The sequence below is a fragment of the Glycine max genome, chromosome 7 (genome assembly GCF_000004515.6).
Source record: "Glycine max cultivar Williams 82 chromosome 7, Glycine_max_v4.0, whole genome shotgun sequence".
In the NCBI taxonomy this organism is placed as follows: Eukaryota; Viridiplantae; Streptophyta; class Magnoliopsida; order Fabales; family Fabaceae; genus Glycine; species Glycine max.
The window spans coordinates 10,440,901-10,459,591 of NC_038243.2; the positions used below are offsets into that span (position 1 = coordinate 10,440,901).

Here is an 18,691-nt window from a genome sequence, read left to right on the forward strand (position 1 = left end):
CCTCAAGCTTGGTACAATAATATTGAATCCTATTTTGCCCAGATGTTTGAAAGATGTTTTTGTGAGCGCACTTCGTTTACAAAGACAGAACAAGGAAGAAGATTTCTTGTAGTTAGCTTGTATGTGAACAATCTCACTTTCACAGGTAATGATGAACCAATGTTTGAAAGGTTCAAAGATTCTATGAAACAAAAGTTTGATGTCTAATATTGGAAAAATGAAATATTTTCTTGGTGTGGAAGTAGTGCAAAAAACTAAGGATTTTTTCATGAGTTAAAGTAAATATGCTAAGCAAGTGTTGGAGAGGTTTGATTTGAAGCATTGCAATCCTCTAACACCTCCCTTGACACATGTCTGCAAAATCAGCCGAGCCTCCTAGAGTAAGAATCAAGATGAATTATAAGTTTTGATATCATATTAAATTTTAATTTAAAAGTAATTAACATGTATTATCCAACAAACATATAAATTACATTCCAAGAATTGAAGAGACAATGTGAAATTTTCTAACAATTATGACTTATAATGGTGGGAAGTCTCATGTATTTGACTACCAGAATAGACTTCACATAAATGGCTAATATAATTAGTTGGTTCTCTAAAAAAATAATTGGTGGTCACACCGAATCTAGAAAATTTTCTTAGTGTGAGCAAAAATTAATTTGTAATATTTTTACAAAAAAAGTATTACAAACTTTTATAAAATACATAATGTTATATGACAAAATAAATCCAAAATACTTAAGCTTATATGAATTACAAATATTCTTTATATATTTTCATATTTTGAAAATGTTATATAATTTTTTTATTGTCAATACATTCAAAAATTAATAGTATAAAATAATAAAATTATAATCAATTTATTTTTCTTTTTTAATTTCTTATATTTTTTACATTTATTTTAACAAAAAATATTTACAAATAAAATAAAAATTCTAGTGGGGACAATTGCCCCACACCCTACACTATCCACCGAAGCAGAGTTCATAGCAGCTGCCTCATGTGCATGTCAGGTAGTGAGCATGTGTACGATTCTCGAAAAACTTGTTCATGAACAACGTAAGTTCAATGTGGTGTTTTATGACGATAGCTCATTTATTAAACTTTCATAGAATCCTGTTTACTTGGTAGAAGTAAACACATTGACATAAGATTTTATTTTCTTTATGATTTAACAAAAGATTGGGTTGTTGGGTTGGTGCACTGTGAGTCCCAATAAATTGCAACACGTTTGAAAGAGTGTCTTGGTTTCATTTTTATCATATTAACATGGCCCTTTTTTTAGTTAAAGTAAAATATATTTTTTGTATGTCTGTTTAAAGCTTCAACATGTAAGGTAAGAGCTATTCACATCCTTATAAGAACTACTTAAACATCTTTAATCGATGTAGGATCTCAATTACTCAAGAGCTAACATCTTGATGATTACATACTATAACATTTTACTCAGCTTTTTTGGTCAGAGTTCCTTTATAGGTAGACCTTTTTTGAGACATTAGCAATCAATTTTGATAATAAGTTAAAATTAAGACATACAGGAGGAGTATTCATTTGTAAATCTACTATTTTTACCTTCACCAATTTTTCAGTCAACTATATTATGAAACCATTCTTCATTATAATTTTAAATCCATCCACCAAATAGACTCAAAGGACTTCTCCCCTTCCTCATTTAGGCCTTTGCCACCCTTGATATTTTGAATCCAAGACACGTTCCCACAAATATCTTTAGTTGTTAACTATGCAGCAAAGGCCGGATGATACAAAAAGTACTATTATTTAGACAAATAGAATTATAAAAATTGAAAAATTGTCTTCTTTTGTTTTGATAAATTAAAAAAAGTGAAAACTAAAAAATTGTATTAATTAGGTTTTTTTTCTTTATTATAATTTTATTTAATTAATTACTATGGAATTATTTTTTCAGATTAAAAAAATATTTAGTAATAATTATTAATCTTTAATTTTTATATAAAATATAGAGTATTCTATTGAAATAATTTTAAAATACCCTCACCTTCTATTGAAATAAATTATAGTTCTTGATTCCTCACCCTTTGGTTTCTTCTTCTTTGGTTATACCCTAATGGATCTCAACAATCTCCTAAATTTCTGGTGGATCATTTTTTATACCGCTTTTGTGAAGTTTGTCCTTGAGCTTGTGATTCAAAGTTGTTTTCGGTAGCAACCTCAATGAAAGATTGAAGATATAAAATTCACTTAATGATTGAAAATGAGAGCTTAAGAGTGAAGGAAGAAGTGGCAAGTTTGAATTTCTTCCTTTTTAGTAATACTAACAAACTAAAATTTATTACCTGAAAATTTTGGGTAATCTTTATAGAGTTTTTTTTATTGAAATAATTTAAAAATATTTAAATTTTCTATTGTAATAATTATAACTAATTAAAAATATATAATATATATTTTTATATTTTGAAAATAATTCTTCTATATTTTTTATTGTGACATTTAAAATCCATGGCTAGTTTAAGATAATAAGAGTAATCCATTGTATTTTTTTGCATGAGTAGCATTAAAATTACTAGGAAAAAACAAACACTTTGTGTATTTTCATGATTTTTTTAATAAAAAGAAAGATAATAAAGATTAATGGGTGATTTGTGTAGTTATAGGGATAAAATAATAGTACATAAAAAAAAACTCTATTATCTTTATATATATAAGATAAAAAAGAATGAGATCAAGCCTGCAAACCTATTTAACTCTAATTATGGTTCGTTAACAATTCAATAGATTAAAAATTTGATTTATTGGGTTCCCGAGAATATTATTTTATGTTTGAGTTTTATAGATGAAAAAAATATAATTAAAAGTTTAAATAATATACACATTGTCATAAATTATAATCTCAATAGAATCATTATATTACACTTCGTTGTGTTTGTCAGTTGTATGAACATGAGCCATTAATTAGCTTTGTTGCTCCTAAGATTGTAACATATCTTCGTAGTAAATGGTTTAGTGAATTGGATTCAGTTTAATATTACATGTGTTTATAATTCTAGAATAAGGTATTATATTGTATTTACAGTGTAATGATTTGGTCTGACTGATTGAATAAGAATACCACGATGGTATGGAGCATCAGGTTTCAATTCAAGGATGTATGCATGTATGCTGAATACAATGTTTAACATTGGTGTTTGTAGCACATGTCATGTAAGCTAAAATTAGTTTGATTTTGTATGTTATACTCTGTTGTGATAAATGGTATCACAATGTAATGGTGCAACTTTTATTTTTGAATTAGAAGCATCACTTCCTAAGAGTTTAAGATGCAAGGTATCATGATTGGAGACATATTATTAGCATGAGTCTTTGCTCCATCTTTCTGAATACAACAGAGCTAAAATTGACCTCACTATTTATCTGCATTTTGATGTAATATAGTGAATTAGCATTTATTCATACATGTGTTGTGTATACCATGATCATTCCTGATGATATCAATTGATTTCAAAGGCAACATGAATTACTAAATCGCATAAGGCATAACGAAACAACTAAGACAAGAACTATAATTTCCATTCATTCATGCTACCTTGAGCCATATGTTTTCGATGACCACTTCAAATAAATTGTAATTTATCTTTTTAAATATCAAAGTCTTCTATTAATCAGTTATTGAAATAGTCAAAAATAGATTAATTATATAATCAAAAAATGAAGTTGACTGTTATGATAATTTCTACAAACCCACATTTTCTTCCTGGAACGATCAATTGTTACTAATAGATATAATAGGCCTTAAGTATGTCTTTGACCATATTATAGGATACCATGAAAATGTTATTTAATTAATTCGAAACATATTTTAAATTGTCATATTAATGTCATTCATTGGTTAAAATCTTAATTTTAAATAAAATTGCACAAATTATTTGTATTCACATAAAAAATATTAGTAACAAACAAATAATCACTATTGACCTATACAAATTACAAATCCATAACAACTTTATCGATTCGTAATACATTTCAGATTCACCAAATGACAATTTTTCAATTATCTAAACTAACGTCGTTGTGGAAGTATATTGGTGGGTGCAGAAAGTAAAGATGACACTCCTGAATGTATGTTCTTTTTTAAAACCGCAAACACGATTTCATTCCATGTGTTGCATTTCCAAGGCTTCCTTTGCCTTCTTGACTGACCAGTGGGAGAAGAAAATTTTTTTTTGTAAAAAATGAAAAAAGAACCTGGCTTGGAAGATGAAGTTGGTCCATCTCACATGCAACCATACCGCCCTCTTATGCCAACGATGTTGTTTAACATTGTCAATCTGACACCCAACTTGCGCCAAGGCACCGGGCCTGGTAAGATTTTTCGTTCAAATACAGTGTATTTAGGTTATTTGTTGTCTCTTACCAAGCAAACATCATATTAGCCTTTTAATTATCTACATTTCCTTTGTTTTTTTAACAGAGTATATCATTTTTTCAATAATCATAACACTGTGGAATAGAAAACATACAACTGAGCATTTAGTTTTAATTCATCAAACAAGTGTCTTGCTGATAATAATATGTGTAGATAGTCCTTAGTTGTCTACTTTTGTATGAACACGTTGAAAATATGATTTGAAAAATAGTTTTAATTGAATAAACTTAATTGTTTTTAGTTCATCAAATATACCCTGATAATAATATCACTGTTTTTGCACTTCTTTGAGTATTATTGATATACCATGTAGTCTATAATGAGAGAGTAATTTTTGAAGTTCATATAAAAAGCTCTGTTCTGTTGCGTTTTGATGGCATTCCATCAATTTATGAGTGCTGCAATTTTTTCAATGTCATTACCTTTGTGTATTGGTTGGTTGTTCTGTTTCAATTCATAATATGCATAATCTGGATCTACATTATATGAAATTTATCAGTGCTGCAGTTTTATCAATTCATAATATGAAATTTATAAGTACTGTAGTTTTATCAATTCATAATAGGTGTGTAACATACATATTTATTTGAGGCATTGAGGAATTGGCTTTCATGCTGATACAGGATTAGTGTTAATTTTGTTATAAGATTGTATAATAATGTGCTTCAACAATTATTTATGTATGAACATTTAACACTGTGCACTCTTGAACTGTATATGGAATTCATAATTGATGAATGAAGACCACAAACAATGCTATGAGATGGCCAACATGATGTTGCAAATCACAAGAACTGAAGAGGAGATTTTAAACACCGTTCATGCTAACGAGCAGGTCAACCATTTATTATGATGTTGTTGTCATTTTCATTTCTATTTAGCATATTATTTTCTCAATTAATTTTGACAATGGACCAATGATTTTTTCTTATTCTAATGTCACACGTATTTCAAATGTAGACTTATGGTGAAATTAGTAGGTCATTTGCCATGAGATGGAAGGATGCCCTTGAATGATACTGATATTTGGTTGACAAAGATGAGAATATGCATACTGTTGTGTACAACCAAGATTTGCAAAACCCTACTATTGTCTTAGGGTGGACAGCACTAAAGGATTTTTATCAGTTGACCGGAGATCATCAAGTGACGTTAAACCATCATGGTCAAAGTGTCTTCTTGCTTACCATTAAGTGCCGAACTTGGTGACTTTCTCGGTGCTTCTCAATGAATACAAAATTAGTTACAACAACTTGGTAAGTTACTTAACACAAAACTCAATTATTTAATTAACCTTTATCTATCAAATTTCTAATTTCTTCCATTTCGCACATAAATTTTTGTTAATATAAGGATGTACAGAGCAATATGTATTATTTCATTAAAGATAGGATTTGATCATTTGAATTTGGAAGACATTACGGAATGTCGTATAGTTTACAATCATTGGAGGAAGACAACTAAAATTGGAGCAGGATGGAATGCTTTTTGTGAAATACAAGCTTTCAAACTTGACATGCTAATTGTCTTCGAATTCTCCGATCCAACCGTTAACTATGTTTTATTTTGACCATGCTTATATTAAGACTTTTTTATTTCCATTTTCGTATATAATATATATTTTCCTTGTGGTTCATATCCAAATTAGTTTATTCGTAGTCTAGATTCATTTTTTACTTATATTGTTTTTTTTAATCATCTATTTTCCTTTAAATTTAATAAATAACAACACTATACAACATCATAATTGTATAATTGACATGTGTATTGTAATTTTTATTTTTCCTCTTGCGTTGCAGACAACACAATAAAAACTAGACAATTGAATGATTTATAAAGAAAGTAAGAAATACAATTACTACAATTTGCATCTTGAACTACCATATGCCATATTTGTCTTCTATTCAATAGTCAAAAGTTGATTAATTACATCTTCAAAAAATGAATGTCTAATGGCTACGAACCCACATTTTCTTCATTCAGCTGTCAATAGTTAATAACGGATCTAATAGGCCTTAATCATCACATTGTCCATAATATATGATATCATGTCAATTCTTTTTAATTAATTCAAAAATGTATTTTTAAGTGTCATATTAATGTCATGCATTGGCTGAAAACTAATATTATATACCACTGGAGCCCAAATTATTTTTATACACATTCAAATTAGTAGCAATAAACAAAAAAATGATATTGACACATACAAATGAAAAATTTGTAACAATTTTATACATTCGTAATTCATAACAAATTCACGAAAGGAAAATTTTCAAATTATCCGAAATGGTGTGGGTGTGCAAGTATATTGGTGGGTGCAGGATGCAAAAGTGGGATTGCTAAAACATGGTTCATTCTTTAAACCGCAAACATGGATTCATGAATTTGCTTTGCATTTCAAAACCTTATGTGCCTTCTTCACTGACTAGTGGAAAAAGCATGGATAATCAGCCAAAAATGAAGACAAAGCCTGGCTTGGAAGATGAAGATGGTCTGTCTTACGTGCAACGACAATGCCATGCTCCACCAACGCGCCTACTTGCCTCTGTCATCCAGACAACTAACACGTGTACAACCATCACGCCTGGTAAGATTATTGGTACCTATACACTATACCTATATTTTTCTATTGTCTCTCACGAAGCTAACATGATGTTACCCTTACGAGTCTTTGCATTTCCTTTCTTGGTTAATAGAGTATATTCATTTTTCGATGATCATACCACTGTTGAACACAAAATGCAGAATTGGACATTTAGTTTTAATTAATCAATTTGTATAGCGAGTGCAAAAAAAATTATAGTGTTATACATGTCATAGAACACAGAGTATTGAGTGTTAAACCTCATTTTTTCTACTCAATTTTCATTCTTCAAAATACATGACTGTTAAGCCATTTTATAATTCATATAAGCATTTATATTATAATTGTTAGAAAATGATTTCCATTTGGCCAATTTCATTTATATCAACAATGTAAATATAGATCTACCTGTTGTCAACACCGAATGATATATTAAAAGAAAACCATATCAATCATGTGCTATTACAAGATTGGTTCGTTCATGTATTTCATTTAATCTCATTTATACACATGTACTGTGTTATGAAAGAGTACCTGCCATTTTAATATATTAGGTTTGTTCTGTTACATGTTGAAATTGGCTTTCCTGCAAATTATTTGTGGTGTAGTTTTTTAATGTAATTACAATTGTGTATTCATTAGTTATTTTGTTTCATTTCTTAATATAAATAATGGTGGGCACATTGACAAGCAAAATAGATGTGCCATCTGCATTTTTATGAGAGAATAAGAAGGGAATGCTCATTTTGATTAACATTGTATAGTATCAGCTACAAAATTAATGCAATTATGTTATAGCATTCAATGATAATATTAGCTATATATTAATCTGATTAATTGGTTTTTTTTCAAGATTTAATGATGTGAAGTTTTTAAATCCATTTGAAGTTCAAATTTGATTACCAATATAAGTTAACTATAATAGTTTTTATCCATTGCTTATTTTGTTAAGCCTATCAATATTCTTTCTTGCCTTTTTTATTTCATGCTCAATGATTTTCCAATATTTTTCATGACAGTCCACACTTCTCCTACACATTTCCTTCTGATCAAAGTTCATTCTCAACTTCCATGACATATCAGTATTATTAGACAAGCTTTCCTTCTGTTCAAAAGTCATTCCTCCTGATTGCGTTGTTGCTTGGCTTTTCTCTATGAGCAGTGCTTTGTCTACTTACTTCGAAAAGATTTGTACTCTTTTGAGGCTGCTCAAACTGGTATGTGCTACGAAGTGCCAAGCAATACTCTTTTGAGGCTGCATTTGTATCTTGAAATGATGACACTGCCTGTATAACACTCCTAGAGAAAGGCTCACTAATATCTGATAGAGTACCCTTATAAATCACAAACAAGCAAATATGTATATCAAGGTCTAAAGAAGAGTACAAAAACATGACATTTTGAGTGCAATCTTGGGTTTACAATTCAAAGTCATATTTTCCAAAAAACCAAATAGTAACCACTACAGGTTTTCTTAGGCATAAACTATATTTTGCTAACTGTGACTTGTGATGTTGTATCAGCGACAAAAACCTGGGACTAGTGGGTTACAAGGTAGTAGCCTATTATGATTCAATATGATTTATATACATGTAGTCTATTATCAAACCCTACTTCTCAATTTAATATGTCAACTTTGTTCTGTTACCTCTTGAAATTGACCTTTTTGTAAATTATGTCTGTTGGAGTTTTATTAATGTGATTACAATTGTGTATTGAGTATTTCTTGTGTTTCAATGCTTAATATACATAATGGTGGCCACATTGCACATGGAAAATAGTTGGGTCATCTGAATTTTTATGTGAACCTAAGAAGGAACTGCTGATTTATGTATAACATTCTATAATAGTATTAGGTACAACATTAATATCAAATTTGTTATAGCATTGTGTAATCGTATTATGTTTGTATCAAGATTTAATGATGCCAAGTTTTTAACTCCATATGGAGTTCAAAATTGATGAATGATATGAAGACAAAGTGCTATCAATTGGCAAAAACAATGATGCAGATTACAAGAAATTGAAGAAGAAATGTTCCAGACCATTCTTGCAAAGGATTAGGTCAACCATTTATTATGATATGACTATCATTTCCAATTACCATATTGATTTTTGAATCATTTCGCTACAGCTAACCAACCAATTAGCTTCATTCTAATGTTACATATTTCAAATGTAGATATATGTTAAAGTCAGTAGGCCGTTTACTATTAGATGAAAAGACCAGCTAGATCATCACTCGCATTTGGTAGACAAACATGACAACATGCATGATGTTGTCTACAATAAAGCTTTGGTCAGCCCAACCATTGTGCATGAATGAATAACACTAAGGACTTTCTATGGGCTCATCATGTCACGTTAACCTATTATGGTCAGTGTCTCTTCTTGCTAATCATATTCAAAACCAGCAGTGATGCAAATTTTTTTCCAAAATGACACTCATTATACAATTAAGTGCTGGATTCAGTGACTTTCAAGGTGTTTCTAAATAAATACAAGGTCACGTGCAACAACTTGGTAAGTTACTTAACTATATACTTAATTAATTCATAAACACATTTATTTGTCAATTTTTTTTTATTATTCGTTATCTCAAATTAAGTTATTGGTTATGTCAGGATGTTCCAAGTAGTATGTATTACTTTATGAAAGACAAAAGGCTCACTCATTTGATTATAGAAGATTGTGCCGAATGTCACAGTGTTTACAATGACTGACGAAAGACGACAAAAATTGAATTTGAATGGAGAGATTTTTCCTAAGTCCAAAGCTTCACACCTGACATGGAAATAGTCTTCTAATTTCCTGATTCAAATGTAAACTATGTTTTGATTTCACCATGTTTATAAATGTACTCAATGTCGAAAAAACATTTGTAAATTGCACATTTATTTAGTTCTTAAGCTTTTGCGACAAACTATGTCTGCAACATTATAACTTTATTATTTCGGTTTTGATACCTACTTTTCTTTTGCATCATCATCAAATTTAATTTGTACGTGTTGATGATTCACTTTTTTTTCTTATATTACTTTTTACCTCAGTCACTTGCTTTTAATTTTAAAAAATAACAAATATTATATCTACATAATCTACACCTATATTATAATTTTTATTTTTCACCTATATTATAATTTTTATTTTTCAACTTATTTGCGCGAATGCACTCAACTTAAACTAGTTATACACTAAAAAAAACTAACTAAAAATCATTATTATTATATTTTTAAATAATCTTACACGATGGTCGAAAATATCACTTAGGATAAATTGGAGTAACTTTATTGATCCCATAATTGTTAAGGTAGTAACAATAATAATACACCAGAGCATGAGATTGAGAAGACAGTCACATCTAATTTAACCTTCAGAATTTATTTTTTAACGAAGCAAATAAACCTATATCAACCTGCAAAAGTGCAAACGCACTATCCTTACCCGTCCGTCACATTCATTATTCCTGGTTCCGTTTCTTCCCACCAAACGAACAACGATGACGACGGCGTTTGAGCGTCACGCGCTTCCTCTGTTTCTGTTTCTGTTTCTGACTCCGATTATCAATGCCTCCATTCACGACTACTCCAACGAACCCTTCACTCATCGCTCCGACGCCTTCTTCTTCCACGGCGGCAGCGAGGCCCTCTTCGCCAAATCCTTCATCAGGTTACTCACTTACTTAGTTAGGCTTAGGGTTAGGGTTTCACTCCATTCATTCTAATTCAATATTCAATTCAGGTTCGAAACGGTGACGTTTGCGCGTCCTCGCGAGTCCGCGAGCGTGCATGGTAGGATGCAGTCGAACACGGGTTTGGTGGAGGCGATAATCCTTGAGGTTCGGGATCGGAACCGGATCGGAGGCTCGTACCTGAAATCCGATCTGATTTGCTGCGATCCGAAGCTGGCCAAAGACCGCAACTGCAACCTCGGCGAGGTCATCATCCAGAAGAACCCCGACAACCATGAACTCCCCAAACGCATCAAAACCTTCTTCCAAGGTACCGATGAGCAGGTCCAGATGGACGCTGTAACCCTCGAGATCAACGCCACCGGCATGTACTACCTCTACTTCATGTTCTGCGACCCTTCCCTTAAGGGCACCACCATTCAGGGAAGGACCGTGTGGCGAAACCCTAATGGCTACTTACCTGGCAAAATGGCCCCTCTTATGACCCTCTATGGGTTCATGTCACTGGCTTACCTGTTGCTTGGTCTAGCTTGGTTTCTGAGGTTTGTTCAGTTTTGGAAGGATATTATACAGCTGCATTATCATATCACTGCTGTTATTGCTCTTGGAATGTGTGAGATGGCAGTGTGGTACTTTGAGTATGCCAATTTTAACTCCACCGGGACTAGGCCCATGGGGATTACACTCTGGGCCGTTACTTTTACCTCTGTGAAGAAGACGCTGTCGCGGCTTCTACTGTTGGTTGTCTCTATGGGTTATGGGGTTGTCCGCCCCACGCTAGGCGGGAACGTGATTGCCTACAGAGTGCTGCTTCTTGGGCTGCTGTATTTCAGCGCCTCCGAGGCGCTTGAGCTCGTGGAGCATTTGGGAAACATCAATGACTTCTCCGGGAAGACTAAGCTGCTTTTGGTGCTCCCTGTGGTTTGCCTCGACTCGTGCTTCATTCTTTGGATTTTCTCGTCCTTGTCCAAGACCTTGGAGAAACTGCAGGCAATTTTCACTTTATCTGTCCCTAGTGTGTTGTTGTTATTGATTGGTTTATGGTGGTATTGGAATGTTGACCACTTGTCGTGACTTGAGTTTTGACTGTGTATAATGGTTAACTCCGGTCTCTCTGTTGAATGTTGTTGAGTTATTCCAAGATTTGTGTGCTGCTTTTTTTTTTTTTTTTTTTGGAGTGGTTAGGTGTAACATTTGTACTTATTTTTGGATGCAGACAAGGAGAAACTTGGCTAAACTGGAGCTCTACCGAAAGTTTACAAACACGCTCGCGGTGTCTGTGCTGCTGTCCATTGCGTGGATTGGCTTTGAGGTAGTTCTTGGAAAAAAGATTTTGATGCTCAGAAATATGCAAATTTAGGAGATTTGCTCTATCTGTAGGAGTTTCCAAACATTTTCATTTATGTATTTTTATGCGAGTTGATGATGCTCACTAAGCGTTCTTACTGTGTTCAACCAGCTATACTTCAATGCCACTGATCCATTGAGTGAATTGTGGCAAATTGCTTGGATTATTCCAGCTTTCTGGTGTCTGCTTTCATATGCTCTCTTGGTGGTGATATGCATCCTTTGGGCTCCATCACGGAACCCTACTAGGTACTTGTTCTTCCCATGGTCTTGGTGTGGTGAATGGTATTTTTTTAGAGTTTACTTGGTGTTTTTATGCTAATGTAGTTAGCCTTTTTATTTGAAATGTGTTTAATATTTATGAGATTAGAACTAGTTATTGCAATAGCAAAAGTTGCTTTGGGTCTTCATTTGCTGATTTTTTTTTCGCTTCATTGCAAACTTGGATTTATGTACTGCACATTTAGGTGGGTGTTGGATTTTGTTTGCATTGTTAGATCATACACTAGTGCAAGTTTCCTTTAACCTGTAGATGAAAATGCAAAATTCCATTTAGCCTTCACTCTATCTTTCATTTCTGTCTCTATATGCATGTGTGCTAATGTAGAAAATGAGACAAAAACCATCTATGCAAGTTGATGTTATGTTAGTTGTGCGGCTTGTACCACTCTATGTCCTTTTCAAACTACCCCTCAAAGCATACAAAAAAAAGTTGGTAATTCCTTACCTGTAGTGTTGTGACTATTATGTCATCATTTCCTGTCTTTAATATGCCAGCCACATATACTTACAGTTAGTCCCCCACAGAGTTAGAGTGCTTAATAAACAGTGTTTATTCTTCTTGGCTTTATTTGTATTCCATAGCCTACACAGCTCTTTCAAATTTCCAAACCATGCCTGTGGTGAGGCCATACTAGGCCTTTTTACTTTTAGTATCGGTGTTCAGTTCAGATTCTTCCTGTAGCTAAGTGGATTCTCCACATAGATTCTTCCTTCTCTCAGAATGTATAAATCAGTTATGGTTTGAGGTTTGACCGTTTTGAGAACTTGGTTGGCACATTGATTTTAATGAGTGTAGGTATTTTAAACTGCTACACGAAGTAGTGTTATGTTAATGAATATGTGTGCGTAGATAATCTTAATCTTGTAGTTGCTACCTGGCCTTGTGTGTGCATGCATATGGGAATGCTAACCAGCTCTTATGGGTTATTTTAAATATAAGTTTTTTAAACCACTGCTCAGAATATTTTTAATGTAAGTTTTTCAACTATGTTACTGGATTTAATTGTACATTGTGTCCAGATAGTCCTAGTCTTGGAGTCACTACTTTATCTGACTCGACGAATGCTAACCTGCACTCATTCATTTACAAGTTAACATCATACTATTTTTTAGTTTTGTTATTTCCAATTAAATAACAAATCTATTTTAGTAATTATGAATTATGAATATTATACATTTGACTCATTAAAGAAATCAATATTTCAATAATGTTATATTAAACAAGTCTTTTTCTCTCTTGCTCCTTCTTGCACACTACTTCTTCCACCTTCCATGCCTCGATGGGTCGTCTTTCTCTTTTTTTTTGTGCTGATTTGTTCCTGGAAAGACTGATTGCACATATGTCTTTATTTCTAGATATGCATACATGGAGGAAACGGGAGATGACTTTGATGAGGAGGGTATCTCTCTGACAAGCAGTGTAGCGAAGATAAGTGGGGATGTGGCAGCCAAGCTTGATCGGAAGGCCATTGATCACGCCTTCGGAGAAGATCTTGAGGAAGATAAGCGAGAATAATGTCAAACTTGTGTAGTATAGTAGTGTTTCATATGACATCATTTCTCCCAAGATGTCTGTGATGTCCATATATACATATGGTTTTGTTGTATGCTGCAGGTGTCTGTCAGTTGTTGATGATGGGGAAACAAGGAGGCAATATCATTCTCATCATTAGATCAAAATCGTTTAATCGCAAGAAATTAGAATAGTTTTTCATAACAGAACAGATGGTGTGATAAAATCATCCCCCAGCTTGATTTCAAATGACCATCATCCGTATGTATTTACTGATTTACATTTCCTTTTCTTATGGGCTCTTTCATAGTATAATTTCCGGAAGCCCTATCTACAATTAGCAAGACGAGTTTTAAAATTACTGCTTGATGATTTTATCTTTAAGGAAAATTATCCTCATTCATTGACTGAGACTCACATGATACAATTCGAAACTTTTACCAGGGTTATACTTGATGTGGTAAATTCAAAAGACCTAATGGAATTGTATACGCAATTGACTTTCACTCACAACAACAGTTTGCCTCCTCAGTTCCCCAAAAGAAAAAAACTCACAACAACTGCATAAAAAAAGGTTTTAAATTTGAAACCATGGTCATTAACGAACAATTTGCCACTATGTTGGGCTCATCTAGACAATGGGGACCGGTATGTGATGAGTGCTGTTAGGTGCATCCAGCATTATTGTTGGTGCATCCAACACTAATCATCAAAAGTCTTATGGATTAAGTTGATTTGTAATGAGAGAAATTAGCAGGGACAGTTTTGTCATTTTTAAAAAATGCTGGTGCATCAGCAATAATGTTGGTGCACCTAACAATACTCGTATGTGATTGTGTCCCAACTTCCTCAAAATCATTCCCTACCTGTTCTAGTTTACTATGGGTATGAATTTTCTTTTTCATTCCCGGTGGATATCTACCCGTACTTTCCTATAATTAAAAAAAATATTTTTTTTGCAAAAAAAAATACATAAAGAAATAATTTTTTTAAAAAATTAAACAAAGTTAAATATATTATTTATTTAACGAGTCAAGTTTTAAAATATAATTTTTAAAAATTGAATAAGACTATTTTTTTTAAATGAACAAAGCTAGAATAAAGTAAGAATATTTTAATAATTATATAAGTTGGGTAATTATATACCCAAACCCTTTCCCATTTTAAAATTTAAGTATTACCTATACCGTATCCGTCTCCCGTCAAAATGAGAATTAGGCTAATCCTCTGTTCCTTAACATTTTACAAACATTTAATAAGTTTCTTTTGTTGTGAAAACATTTAATAAATTTTATTCTATTTATGAGTTAATTTATGACATTAAAGCTATTCGATTGGTCCATTTAAATGATTTAACTGATTGAATTTTTTTCAGAGAGAAATTTTAGTGATTGATCTTAAACGACAAGTATGGAGGTTACATTCAATTTCAAGAAAAATTGCTTGAGAAGCTGTGTTTGAAGAGCAACTTCAATATAAAGTAAATGATTTGTTTTTTATTTTTTTAGATCAGCATCAATAAAAAGTAAATGATTGATCGATTGATTCTAGAGGCATCCGATACCTGCTCAGTGGTGTCAACAGTTGAGTGTTGAAGTCATTATTGGCAATTATGGAATGCCACTGTCGGATGGACAACTTCGTCCTAGCCGTATATGAATGTCATCTTCCTCCAAGTTTGTATATATCTACTCCTTCTTATTGCCATGCACCTCTTGTGTATCAAATTCTCTTAATTATTTTCTTTTTCTTGATGAAAGCAAGGTATGTGAAAATGAATTTCTTTGTGTTTCTTCCTAGCTACTTATGCTTGAGTTGTGACTATATATACTGATTGCTGCACTTGGTTTTTGATTTTGTGCAAAAGCTAAAAAACCAGGCATCACCTTCATGGTAGTAATCATCATCAAAAGCACCACATGCCAGGTGGAGGAGACAGTCCCTATGATGACCCTTTCTTGAATTCTTGTTGCTGCTGCTGCCACTGTTTTCTTGCTATCTCATACATTTTCAGTGCTTTCCAAAGATGCATCCTTTTTTTTCCTTGTTACCCTCTCTTCAAGTGCTTTGGGTGGAATGAATCTGCTCCTAGATATCAACATCATCACATCCAACACACGGAAATGGAATGATTCATCTTACTTATCACTCATCCATTCCATGTATTTTAGTTTCTTCAATCCTTCCTCTCCCTTCTTCCAAAGAAAATATCCTGATTTAATTTGTTACATATTTTGATTATGACTGCTGGTGTATTATTATTATTATTTTTAAAAGCAAATTTATTGAACTTTTGCTATACAGAAGAAGCACAAAAAATTTGATTAAATAAAAAAAAATTTTGCTTTCATTGAGAGTCGAACTCAAGACCTCCCGCTTACTAAACGGGTGCTCTAACCAACTGAGCTATGAAAGCAGTTACAGTGATGAAACGTGTTGTCTCTGTATTTGTCCATTTAAAACGAGTGAAGCGTTTAGGTTCACATATCGATCGATTACGTGTTTTCATTGCATTGCATGTAACATATCTGTTTTTGTCAGCAAATAAAAAAAATATTAATATGGTGGTACAAGAAATATCAAATCCCACATACAAAGACCAAAGAAAAACACCACACAAGTATTAATTAGTGGTTAGAACACATTTACCATGCAAGCATATAAATGTAGAGTAACCATCAATATAAAGTACCCCACAAATCATTTACATTTCCACCCAACAACATGACCACCCTCGTTCCTGCCATCCAAAAGCAACAAAATGAATCAACCAAGCCAAAATCCCAGCACCATTGTTAACGAATCTAAGGTCCCCCGGATAACACATTAATAGCCAATTCTACGAGGTATCATAAAAGCAATTGCCCGGAGATGAATCCATTCTGAAAATGAATAATCAAAGTCCTTCGAGAGAACTTTCAGCCAACTCCAGAAGAAAAAAAATGATATCTTGCATAATATATTCCCTCGTCATGTTTTTTTAAGACTAAAGTATTAAATACATAACAAAACATAATTCATTAATAAATGTGAAAAAATAAAATCAAAATATACTTTCAGATTTGTTACAAAGAATTGTTTTGTTTTGATTCTTTAGAATGCTCATTCTCTATGTAGAAGAAAATTGAAAGGAGTAAGCTTAAGAACCAAACACATATGTATTATATATAAACATTTTACTATTAAGAATGTATTTAGTAGTAATTATCACTAATTAATAGTCATTACCATCCATTCGTAATTATTTAATATTTGACATTTTAACTTCAAAATTGATTGAGCAAACTTACATACCATAATTAGTACAGTTTTAGCTCCTAAAAACAAGTGCATTCCTATGCCTCCAAATGAAAGAAGCAGCTGCATGCACATCAAACAACATCCACAGACCTCTTTTGCTTAAACTATTCAAACCCGAGGAATGTAGGTAGAAGTGAGAAATCAGGCATTGAGGCAAAGCGGATTGAGATTGCATGTAACATATAATTTTGCCTGCCAACAGAAATATTTCTGGAAACATCCAGGCTAGATAGTTTGTTTACATAGATGAGAAATTGTCAAATTTGTGGGTAAAAAAATTAAAAATTCTATCATGCTAGATAGAAACCAAAGCTAGATTTCAAGATATGAAGAATCGATTTTTATAATTATTTTTTTCTGGTTAAATTACTCATTTGGTTCTTATAGTTTCATGATTTTTACTTTTTTAGTCCATATAGTTTGAAAGTGGTCTTTTTAGTCCCTATAATTTACATTTTAATTCTCTTTTAGTCTCTATAGTTTAAAAGTGGTTTTTTTAGTCCTTATAGTTTCATGATTCTTACTTTTTTAGTCCCTATAGTTTTCAAATTATAGGGACTAAAACATAATTAAAATACAAATTATAAGGACTAAAAAGAACACTTTTAAATTACAGGACTAAAAGAGAATTAAAATGTAAACTATACGGACTAAAAATGCCACTTTTAAACTATAGGGACTAAAAAGGTAAAAATTATGAAACTATAGAGATCAAATAAGTAATTTAACCTTTTTTTTCTTGAAAGAATGATTATGCCTCCACAAGCACCATGGGTCAGCACTATTTGCATTTTATGATCAATGTTTCTGATGGAGGTTAAAAGATATCAAGGGTTTGAATATATCTATGTCGAAGTCCCATATCGAATGAGGATAGTGTCGAAATAAATTATATAAGTGAGGAGTAATTCTCATCTTACAAGTTAATTTTATAGGGTTAAGTTAAGCTCAATCCAGATTTTATTTCAAGTTTTTTTTTTAAGTTTTGCTTCTTCGTTGATAATCTATTTTTTTACACTATTTTTAATATATATATATATATATATATATATATATATATATATATATATATATATATATATATATATATATATATATTATAGGTGAAATTTGAAGTGCAGTCGGCGAAATGTCATATCATATAAAATATTATGTATGGATGAATTTGTTTGTCTTCACTTGAATGATGACTTCAAAAAGAAAAAAAGAAAATGCGTAGTTTAGCATCATGTAGTTTGTATCATGACTTTGGTGCATCAAAACGGCATAGACAATTCTTAACTTTTCTCAAGAGCTTACGGGATAATTAAGGGTAGAAATCAGACTTGACTATTTGATAAGAATTTAGTCGATCCGAACTCGGGTTGAATATTATGTAAAAAATTTCAATTATGTTTGATGTGATATAAAATTGTGAATTGTTTATTTCAGTTCCCAAGTTTTTACTTCAAACTAATCTTTTGACTATGCATAAAAAAAACTATTTGACTTTTAACTAATTTTTTCTATAAAAAACTTTTAACTAATTTTTCGATTACTTTTACTAAGCATAACAAAATATGTATTGAA

The 18,691-nt window shown here is 31.9% G+C and overlaps 1 protein-coding gene, 1 long non-coding RNA gene and 1 other non-coding gene across 3 annotated transcripts; 2 read left to right on the plus strand and 1 right to left on the minus strand.

The window, feature by feature from the left end:
- The first annotated feature begins 10,347 nt into the window (after positions 1-10,347).
- On the plus strand, positions 10,348-14,180 carry LOC100816334 (transmembrane protein 87B). Its single transcript, XM_003529007.5, has 5 exons — positions 10,348-10,658; positions 10,731-11,670; positions 11,897-11,992; positions 12,140-12,276; positions 13,666-14,180. The coding sequence occupies exons 1-5, from the start codon at positions 10,489-10,491 to the stop codon at positions 13,823-13,825; spliced, it is 1,503 nt and encodes a 500-aa protein (XP_003529055.1). The 5' UTR covers positions 10,348-10,488; the 3' UTR covers positions 13,826-14,180.
- A 559-nt stretch (positions 14,181-14,739) lies between these two features.
- LOC106799344 (uncharacterized) lies at positions 14,740-16,121 on the plus strand. The gene is made up of 2 exons (XR_001389028.3): positions 14,740-15,586; positions 15,690-16,121. It is a non-coding gene; the product is annotated as an uncharacterized lncRNA (long non-coding RNA).
- A 43-nt stretch (positions 16,122-16,164) lies between these two features.
- On the minus strand, positions 16,165-16,238 carry TRNAT-AGU (transfer RNA threonine (anticodon AGU)). The gene has a single exon. It is a non-coding gene; the product is annotated as a tRNA-Thr (tRNA).
- Positions 16,239-18,691: the final 2,453 nt, after the last annotated feature.